At 43.1% G+C, this 11,411-nt stretch overlaps 1 protein-coding gene across 1 annotated transcript in view; it reads right to left on the reverse strand.

Annotated features, from left to right (window-relative positions):
- TMTC2 (transmembrane O-mannosyltransferase targeting cadherins 2) overlaps positions 1-10,988 on the reverse strand; it is a 181,286-nt gene extending 170,298 nt beyond the window's left edge. The window contains exon 1 of the mRNA XM_080971472.1: positions 10,691-10,988. Coding sequence (XP_080827598.1) covers positions 10,691-10,773 — 83 coding nt within the window. The 5' untranslated portion in view covers positions 10,774-10,988. The remainder of the gene's footprint in view (positions 1-10,690) is intronic.
- Positions 10,989-11,411: the final 423 nt, after the last annotated feature.

Raw genomic sequence — 11,411 nt, forward strand, 5'->3', positions numbered from 1 at the left:
TTCACACATCACACACCATAGGTAATTATTTGCTGTGAAAGAGCAGCCTCCTACTTTGCTCCAACCCTAGCACGAGCAACAAACCTTGATCCATTATTCAGTATTATTTCTGAACCACAGAAACTGTGGTATATTCGGGGGAAAGAAGCAAATCATGATTCCCAAGTCAAATGTAATGCTGCCAGGGATCATGGTTTGTTGCTCCTTATCACTGTAGGAAAGGAGCAAAACATGAGTGATGTCCACATTCACTGTGAACCATTAAATATAAAATACTTTATATATAAGTACGACTCTAGCAGGCAGCAAATATGGAAATCAAGGTCATTGGTAAAACAAAGGCAAGTGATGTGCTGCTCAAAAGTACCATTCAAGTCCTTGCTTTGAAAATTCAGCCCTGAATAGAAGAAAACAGGCTTTGATCAGCTAAACCAATTTCAATATATAACTTTTTTTTAAAAGAAGACGACAGGAGGTGGTAATATCCAAGGGACTAACTGCTATTTAAAATTGGCAATACATTTCTAAAATGCTAGCATCAAGTGCGCCAGATACTTTAATAAAGCAACCATGTTAATTTTTGCAATGGCAATTTACATATGCTTCTATAAGCATGTAATTATCTCCACTCAAATTGAAAAAGATGGTCCAGGCAGTGATAATTCAGTATTATCTAGATACTTAAACTAGAACAGAAGTCATAAGCATAGGTCATCCTAACCACAACCACAAAGATCTATGCTAGGTTTTAAGCATCACTGGCCACTCATAAGCCTGAAATACATTCTAGCTAACCAGAGTCAAAGTTCAACATCTCCTTTGTCTAACAACAGCTCCATGAATAGAGAAGGAATCTTGCAGGCCAGCCCAGTTGTCTGTTAGAAACGTTTTGTACTCCCATGTGGAAAATCCTGGTTCAATTACCTGTCAGTCCTTGCTTCAAGGACCAGCTGGGTTTGGGAGACTTTCTGATGCAGCCTCCGTGGCTCTTGGGAAGGAGGAGGGTTACAAGTAATTCAGCAATTACTTTACAAAAGTCTTAGGGGAGTTCTACCAAGAGAATTCAACATCTGATTCACTCTTGTCTGACAGAAGGAAAGGCAAAAATATTGACCTTCAGAGTTTACGGTAAGTAGTGTGTCCTGTGATTCATTAACATTATGGCTGGTACTTAAACAAACATTCTAAGTCATAATGCTGATTTGCAAGGCATCCTGCTGCATGAAAACATGTCATTATTATGATGAACATTTGACAAGACAAAAAATATTGTCATATGGCACTCTGCCAAAATGAATAGCTTACCTGATGTAAAGTAACACATTTATGGTAAGAAAAGACTGCTTGTCTTAAAAAGGGAATCAGAAATGTTATACTGCATTAACTCGGAATCCCATCTTCAAAATCCACTTCCTCTATTTTTTTTCAGAGTTCCTCAGCAACAAAAAAAGCACTACAAGTACCATCTTCCAAGGAAGAATACATTAAAAACTATGTGAGCACAATATCTGGCAAAGTATATAAAATAACAATTCTATTTAAATTCCCCTTCCACTCTTTAGACCACCAGCAAAGCAACGTTATCTGTAAAATATCACTTGGGTACAAAAGTTACCATGTTGAACCAAACTTTGAGCAATGTGCTGAAAGGCAAGAGCCTTGCATGGCTTTCTGTCAACATGACAACCTGCCTACACAATCTGTTCAGCCCTTTTGAAAAGAGATACGGAGAATCCACATGGTCAGTCATGCGAAAGAGGAGACACAAAGAGTTCAAAGGTTGCTAAACCTTAATGGTCAACGAGACCACCATAAACAGTCAAGGAGTGTTGCAAATTAGCTAGTGGATCCAGAAGGTTAGTGACTAAGAATTATGCACATCCAGTTAAAATTTAAATTCAAAGTTGTGTATTTCACGGTTTTTCAAGTAAATAGTATTTTTATAGTTAAAAATACAGAAGTTCGTGACTAACCATAACAAAGCCACTTGTTTCAGTTACAAACCCTTGCTGAGAGAGACCTGCTACTTCAGCCACCAGTAACTCTTAGACAGCACATTGGAACATTTAAAAGAAGAAGAAAAGCTAGGTAACAAGGAAATGAAGAAGTAATGAAGCACACAACTCCAATCCATATGTGGAGAGGCTACTTCCATTCTTCTTGGAAAATTCATGCACTCAAATAAAGGTTAATACACTAGCAACTCTATCAATACAAGAGCATAAATCGTATAAATACAAATCCTTTGGTGTATTGCTTCAACCAGCTTATCAAGCGATAAAGTCTACAAGATATTCAAGTCTGCAATTCTAACGCATTTACTAAGACCTAAGCCCCACTGGAGACAGGTCTCTAATAATGCCTCACATCGCAGCTATTTAAAATACATGCCGGTATGTGGTAAAGATAGAGCTGTAGCACATGTGCACCTCGATACTGAATACAATTGCCGCAATTCAGAGCCCTCTCCTTCTTGCTGAGCAACACTTTGCTTTTTAAACTGTGAAGAGCTTAAAGAGCTGTTTGGGGGCTTACCGTGACAATATTGTTAGCAAAGCCAGCTGCACATATTTGTCCGTCTCTGCAATCAGCATTGCTTATTATGACCAGCTGAGCATGGTCTGGGTACAATAGCAGCTCACACTTTGAGAAGGGTGCAGCTAGCACACTAGGCTCACCTCAACTACAGTTTGACTTAAGACAATCTTCACTTGAATGTGCATTTCACATACAACTCATCAGCAGATATCTGAGCAAAGCACAAACTGAATCCTGGGTAGCACTCGGTTTTCATGTCAGCCACTTGGATTAAATAGGATTTTAATCATACCACTGCATTTTCCAGCATGTTTATACAAGTAGACAAGCACAAACCTCACATTATTAGCTCCTAGAACTCAACAATTGCAGCTGTAGGGTATGAGTGGAACCGTTATGCTTTTTTGTTCCTTTATCATCCTCCAATACATAAATTGGAAGAAGAGAATTGGCACCTCCCTTTTAACAAGGTCTTCTGCAAATATAGCCTAACGCAGGTGTCCCACTCTATATACCCACCTGGCTTCTATAGCTTCTTGTAATACATCATTTCATGGCAAACTCTTCTTGTACTTTTCTTCCCATTGTCAATTCATCTCCAATTTTATTGGATGTATGCCTCCATGCATCCCATTGGGGTCATGCTCAAAAATTTGGCGAAGTCTGAGCTCTGATCAGAGGCAAAGTACAAAACATAGGAATACTTACTTGCTAGGGATGTGGGTGGCACTGTGGGTTAAACCACAGAGCATAGGACTTGTTGATCAGAAGGTCAGCGGTTCGAATCCCCACAACGGGGTGAGCTCCCGTTGCTTGGTCCCAGCTCCTGCCAACCTAGCAGTTCGAAAGCACGTCAAAGTGCAAGTAGATAAATAGGTACCACTCCAGTGGGAAGGTAAATTGCATTTCCGTGCACTGCTCTGGTTCGCCAGAAGCGGCTTAGTCATGCTGGCCACATGACCCGGAAGCTGTACGCCGGCTCCCTCAGCCAATCAAGCGAGATGAGCGCCGCAACCCCAGAGTCGGCCACAACTGGCCCTAGTGGTCAGGGGTCCCTTTACCTTTATTTACCTGCTGGTGAAAGTGCCACACTTCCTAGAAGGAACCCACTACTCAATTGTCCTTTAAGATGAAAGGTCAAATGTAATAACATGGGGCAGGATTTACCAGCAAGCCCCAAAAGGAGAAGGCCTGCACATGAACTTCTGCTTGCACAATGGGGTTTTAACCCCCTCCTCCCACTTCATGCTCCTTGAAATTAGCTTGGGGGTGTCAGAAAACACCCCCTTCAGAACACCACATGGGGGGAGTAGATGGGGGCTCATTCCACCTGTCAAGCTGCAATGCTTGCACAGGTGGAATGTTCATGATAGCGCAAAATTGAATTCAACCCAGGGAAATCCTGTAATGAAGACACAGAATACACACCATTACATACATCTAGGGAAATGATTGAGTTGTATTCAACCAAATTCTACTCAGAGTAGACCCACAGGAATTAATGACTCTAAGTTAGTCATGTCCATTAATTTCAATGCGTCTACTCAGGGTAGGACTAAAAGTAAATACCACCCGTTAAGTTTTTAAAAACCAAAAGAATTAAGACATAGATGGCTATCTATTCTTCTCTGGTTCTTACACTCTTTCTTCCACTGCATGTATTGGATCAGTTGTCAGATACAGTGGTACCTTGGTTCTCAAACTTAATCCATTCAAGGAGTCCGTTCAACTCCTGAAACCTTTCGTAAAACCAAGGCACGGCTTCCGATTGGCTGTAGGAGCTTCCTGCACTCAAGCGAAAGCTGCGTCAGACATTTGGCTTCTAAAAAACATTCGCAAACCGGAACACTTACTTCCAGGTTTGCGGCATTTGGGAGTCGATTTGTTCAGGAGCCAAGCCATTCGAGTACCAAGATACTGCTGTAATGTCTTTTGTGGCACGACAAAAAGACGAACTGACCAATAGCGTACGAAGCTTAAAAAGGTAAAGGTAAAGGACCCCTGACAGTTAAGTCCAGTTGCAAATGACTCTGGGGTTGCGGAGCTCATCTCGCTTTACTGGCCGAGGGAGCCGACGTTTGTCCGCAGACAGTTTTTCCGGGTCATATGGCCAGCATGACTAAGCCGCTTCTGGCGAAACCAGAGAAGCACACGGAAACGCCATTTACCTTCCCATCGGAGCAGTACCTATTTATCTACTTGCACTTTGACGTGCTTTTGAACTGCTAGGTTGGCAGGAGCTGGGACCGAGCAATGGGAGCTCACCCCATTGTGGGGATTTGAACTGCCGACCTTCCGATCGGCAAGCCCTAGGCTCAGTGGTTTAGACCACAGTGCCACCTGTGTCCCTGTTACTAAGCTTGTACTAAGCTTACAAAATTTTAACTGGGACAATCATGGCATATAATGTACCATTTTTAAATTTTAGTAAGAATTGTTTCTTAAATCTGTAGAACTAAGCTCAGGTGATAGATTAACACATTTCTTTACACTTTTTAAAAATTATGAGGTTCTATGCAAACTGTATCATTAAACGGATCTAATAAAAATGTGCTTCAGAATTACTTGATAAGCCTTTAAGAAAATTATGTAGCCAAACTTTGTGATAACAGCAGTATTTACCTTTTCATGCAAGTCTTCTTGAAGTTGCTTTAATTAGCACTACAAAAATGACGTTTAGCTGGTCTCTTCTAACTGATGAATTAGTTGACTAAATGTAAATGTATCTACATCTCACCTAAACCAAAGTGTGTCTTCTGATAAAACAGGATAAAATGAAATGCCATATTTTTTGCTCTATGAGACTCACTTTTTCCCTCCTAAAAAATAAGGGGAAATGTGTGTGCGTCTTATGGAGCGAATGCAGGCTGCACAGCTATCCCAGAAGCCAGAACAGCAAGAGGGATTGCTGCTTTCACTGTGCAGCAATCCCTCTTGCTGTTCTGGCTTCTGAGATTCAGAATATTTTTTTGCTTGTTTTCCTCCTCCAAAAACTAGGTGCGTCTTGTGGTCTGGTGCGTCTTATAGAGCGAAAAATACGGTAATTTATACCCTAGTAAAACAAACACTGTTAAAAGAAATATTTTTCTTTCTTCAAACTCCACTACAGATTAAAATTTGGTCCCAACTGAATACTAACTTAACTGGCCAATTTATAAAGCCAATAAATCACTTGAGCAACTTAAAAATAGCATATGATACATATTTGCCTGCAGTGAAGTGCTTTCACACTTTTCAAAAGGCAGCAAAATAGAAAAACAATGCCTCATACTTTTTTTTCTCTTTCTTTTCCTAACTTGTTAAATGGAAAATACAAGCATTTCTTTAAAAGTGAGGTGCATGCATGAGATACCTTTGAAACATTATAGAAGTAGTGAAAAAATGACACACCATCTCTGGGAACTTGTGAAAGCACTCAGAAATGTTGTAAGTGAAGTTGCAGAATGAAAAATCAATGCCCATGATTGTAGAAACTAAGTTTCAAAGACATTAGTTTTGTAAGAAAAGTTTATCATGGAAGGTTAAAGGGTAATATAATGCTTTCCTTAAGAGTGTGCAGCTTCTTGAGCATTTGAGCGTACACTGGAATGCAGTACTTCAATGAATCTGCATGAGTGTTTTTAGATTTTTGCTGCAATTATATATGATTGCCAGTATCCTAAGACACCAAATCTTACACACCAACCATCACTTTTCCTCTTTATACAAATCACCCATATATCTCAACTTAAATAATGACCTGCCAACTATTTCAAATTTTTAAAAGTTTTCAAAGTATGGTAGTTCAACTGATGCAGTAGGCATCTTTAACAACCATGATGAACACACAATTCTAAGAGAATGTACACTAAATTTTCCCTTGCCATTTTGCTTCCAAGTGGGAACAAACTCGCCTCTTGCCAGACCTCACTTTCCCTTTCTCCCATATATAAAGCCTTTAAAAATACTGCCACATCCCCCCCCCCGCTCTGTATTTAACATGTCCCATTATCTTTGGTCACTCCTTTAATCTTTGCAGATGACTCAGAATATGTGGAATTTTAGAACTACAGAAGGCGGCATGGGGAGGGGGGCACTTGCTACACAATGATTACTAAACGCCATATGCATTTTTCAGGAACTGAGAGAGGTGCTTTTCTCTGTATCATATCTTTGAATTGGCAGTTTCATGTTTCAGCAACTGGACCAGTCATATGGATACAAGCAAGTATTTATTTTCCCCTCTTGCTATGCCTTCATCCATTCTTCCCACATACATTGTGTATATCAGATCTTTTCAAACTCCTCTTTAAACTCAATAATGAATTGACTTCGTTTTTCTTAAAATGAGATTTGGCCTCAGAATAAATGATTGTTTTGAGACGGTAAGTAACTTCATTCCAGGCGAGTAATGCACATTGTTTTCCATTACTTTTTATCATTAAGAAATTGATCTTGCTGTAAAGAAGGTTTTATGACACCATTTAATCTTTGCCAACCTACTAAAACACAGAATGCAATTACAGACACCTTTTATATAGCAATCTTGGTCACTGTATCAAGAAGAAAAACAGTCTAAGTCAATGTCACATCTGACAGAACAGAAAACCTGAAGGATTTGGCACTGCTCTTATAAGTGATCATCAGCTTCAAAGTTTATATGCACAATTTTGATTCAATTTAACTTGGATGTATGATCCATATCCCACCAGGAAGGCAGTATCCCACAGCTTCTACTCAGTTCACATTTCATCGAGTTACATTCTAAGAAAGCTCCTGATGGTCCACACAACCCTGTGATTGTAGTTAAAATAATTTAGGTCTGGGAGTTTCACTTTTTAAAAAAGATTTGCAGTGGTAAACTAGAAAAGCATTTGCTAGTTTGCAGTTTTCAACTCTCCTTCCTTCCCAATGTAATTGAAAATGCTGTAATTAACTGACCTACTCTACAGCATAATCAATAATTTCAGTTCACACATGCCAATGAATTTCTAAATCCAAGAGGTGTTTATGTCTTTAGCTTTTAGACAAATTAAACAAACCTGCAGTTTAAATGTCATTTATCCAACGCAAGATTAATGCTAAACCGGTACTGTCGGGATTAACAGAAAGAAAGAAAAAGAGATGGCCTGCAATTAAATTGCCACTAACATTCTGTAAGAGCAATCATGTCAAAATCAACAAAGAGCTTGACCTCTACATCCATGATGTTCAGCAACTGCAATACAATTTTAGGAGAATTAAACTGGCAAAGAGCACTAAATTCCCAATCAGTGTCCTCAAGCAACCTTGATAATGCAGCCCCTAGACAATGCAGAAGGCAGGGCTGCAAAAAATATCCATGTTCTTAGGTACCATCGTCACATATTTAGGCAAGCCAACAACTAGGTGCACAGGATTTTTCCAACTCCGACGATGTATGTTTACTTATGGCCATACTGATATCCTCCAGCTACTGTAATATTGCATATTAACACTTGTAAGTATCTGCCAGCATTAGCAGAGTTATATCAGGTCTTATTTCAAAAGCTTTTATGCTGCTTTTCTATAAAACTGCACAAAGCAGTGTATAATCATTAAACTTTATACACCCATTAAAAGACCACTAACACACTAGAACGCAGTTAATGGTTTTCTTAAAAACTTGGAAATAGAAAAGATCACGATCTGTAAAACTGGGAAATCCTTTAGGGTTAAGTTGCTGAACTGCTAATCTGCAATGGCTAAGAAGGAAACACACAAGTTGCATTCAATTTTTGTAGAAGGAAAAAGAGCAAATCGTGTCTTCATCCTACTAGTAACCCCCAAACTGTGACAGGTGCTGCAGTGCCCTGCAAAGCAGACCAAAATTCAGGATTAAGCAACTTAATTGACTTAAGTACAACCAGTTTATGTCCCAATGCAAATGATCTTCAAAGCTAGAATAGATCATTTCCCTTACTATTTGCCTGAAAGTTTGAGGCATGTTTTCTGGCAACAGTTATGCTGCTCCAGCTCTTATGTCTGCGTTTATGCATCATCTCTGAACACAAACACATGATTGAATAATATCTTTGTAGCCACAGTAGAACTCTGTTGACAACAATGTAACTGAATGAATATATGAAGTCAGAACTTTCAATGTACCATTTGTAAGATCCACTTAGTTTGGACTTTTCCAACACTGTGGTGCTTGATTACTCCCATATATGAGAATTCAAGGGGCATCCCCTCAATACAAAGGCACTCTGCTGAAAGGCAGTTCACCCTAACCCAGGGGATCTATTCAGTTTCCAAACAGAGAGGGACTGATGAAAAGCTGTCAAAGTAAATCTATGCTCACTTTTTGGATGGTTTAACGTCAATGGAGCATGCAAACACCCCAAGATGGCTCATAAATTCAGCCAGGCGTGCTGCTCTCCCTAATATATTTTAATTATGCATCTGTTTTAATTGTAATCAGAGTAAGTCACCGGAAAAGGCGCAAATTGGAATTTTCTCTAATTGCTAATACAGCTTCTCAGCAGTGCCTAAGCACTTGTCCATTTCAAGGGGACGGAGAAGCACCCAGAACAACTGACATTTTCTAGAACTCGATGCAGTTATTTTCAACCACACGGTTCACTTCTCATTAGCTGTCCAAACTCAAAAAGAGCCAAATTCAAGTGCTGGGGGACTTCATCATTGCTGATTAGCATAAAGGAATGTTGAACATACAGGCTGGGGAGCAGAACAGAAGAGCTTTCAGGAAGAAAAGCTGCTCAGCACATCTTCAGAGGGCAAATGCGCACACGAACACAAACATGCAAACACAGCTAACATGCAAACAGAGCCAAAGTGATGATTTTCAAGTAAGCACTGCCCCTGTGAGCAAAGTTAAAGCAGAGGTTCCTATTCCAAGGCTCAGTTTCAGGCAGGGATCAATGCACTTTAGCTCCAGAACAAGCATTTTCAATGACAGGGCAACTTCTGTGCAACAACAGCATGTGCAGAGTACCTTCCCTTTCACCACTCATTAACTACAAAGAAACTTGGGCACATCTGTGGGCTTTAAAGGGAAGGGGTTCCTAGTTAGAAAGCCCAGTTTCCATTCAGGCTGCAGCTTGGACACTTCTCTCTTTAAAAATTCAGAGCATCCCTGTCCCTTTAATACACTTCCAAGCGCAAGGGAGTTTAAGTGTCAAATGCTCCGGAAACAAGAGCATCAAGAGAAACAAGTTGAATCCATCCCCCCTCAAAAAGCAATCGCTTTGTGGATGAAAGGGGGAAAGGGTTTGTTTCTAACCCAAACTTAACACCGTTTAATGATCAAACTGGTTGGCAGGGCGAGGATAGATGGTGAATGTTTTCCTTTTAGAAAATCACACGTGTGTGTATGGAATTATTTCCCAAAGAGCAAAGATTTCCCTCCCCCCCCCGAACTTCCAAAAAGTGACCAGAAAGGGTGATCTTGGCAAAGGCATAATGAGAGAAAGAATGAAGAGATTTAGTATGGAAGGAGTTTGCCTGCACTCCTCGCCTGCTCAGCTGTACCAGGGGACCTATGTTCCCCGACCCCTTCCAGCAACCTAACTTGACAGCCAGCCCTGCAAACTGCGTCTCTCCACTAGGGTGGGCAGATGGTAGATCGGGATCTATCGGCACATCGCTGCTAACCAGGAGTGGAACGGATTGCAAGTTCAGCTCAGGTACCGGGAACAAATCCGTAGCCGGAGAATGTCCTCACAGGCACCCAAGCGCCTCCATTCTAACTGCGTGCCTTTTGTTGTTGTTGTTGCACCTGCCTCTGATTGGTAGATTCGAGCGCAAAGCGAAGTCGATCAGGGAAACCCTGAACTCTCTTCGCACCCTTCCTGAGCTGAAATTACCCAAGGGAAAGGCTGGCGCGCGAGAGAGAGAACGCGAAAAGGAAGAAAAGGTGCGATGAAATCCGTAAAGCGTTAAGCCGGGGAGAGATAATCGGATTAACCCTTCTTCCGCAGGTGAGAGCGCGGATTAGAGGAGGAGGCGGCAGTGCGGGCAAGGAAAGTGAGGACACCAAGTTGTGCGTTGTGTTTTCACAGCCTCGCACAAAACCCCACGGCGCAGAGGGCGCGCTCCCTTTGGCGAGCGCAACCGAGCCGGACGCGCCCCCCGAGCAGGCAGCCCCGAGTCCGCCTCTTCTTCTTCTTCTTCCTCCTCCGCCACCACCTACCTGTCATCGTAGCAGAAATCCGCGCTGAGGGTGTTGAGATAGAGGGCGAGCCCCAGGGCGCTGCTCACCAACTCCGCGATCATCTCTCCGCCGCCGCCGCCCTCCGTCTTCTCCCCCTTCGCCGCCGCCGCCTCCCGCCGGCCGCGCAAAGCATCCGCCGCGCGCGCTTTCCCTGGCCCCCGCTGCTCCGCTGCCTCGCTCCACTTTCGCCGCCGCCGCCGCCGAGTGCGCCGCTCGGTCCGCTCAGCGAGCGCCCGGCATCCCCCGCTTTCTCTCGCTCGCTCGCTCGCCCAGTCAGTCAGTCAGCGCTGCTGCCGCCGCCGCCGCCTCGCCGCTTTTATTGTTCCACCTCGCTCGCTCGCTCCCCCTTTTTACCCCATGACTGGCCGGGGCTGGGCAACCGCCGGAGAGCAAAGCTGGCCGCTCCGCCCCTGCGCGAAAGAGAGAGAGAGAGAGCGCTGCCCGCCCCCCCGCTCGGCTCCGCTCTTCTTCGCCGGCTCCTCCGCGCGCCTCGCCGCCCTGAGGCCCCTTCGCGGCTCAACTGGAAGCGCCGCTGCCGAGGCTCTGAGAGCGCCCGCGTGGGGCTCGGCGAGGCTCCCATCGCGCTTGCGTGCCGCCCCGCCCTCCTCGCGCTCGGACCGCCTCCGCTCCCGCCCCTCGGCCTCCCCCGGACCGCTTCCCTCCCTTTTCCCCTCCCTCTCTCCCCGCGCGCGCTCCGTTA

This window comes from Podarcis pityusensis (assembly GCF_964106645.2).
Source record: "Podarcis pityusensis genome assembly, chromosome: 10".
In the NCBI taxonomy this organism is placed as follows: Eukaryota; Metazoa; Chordata; class Lepidosauria; order Squamata; family Lacertidae; genus Podarcis; species Podarcis pityusensis.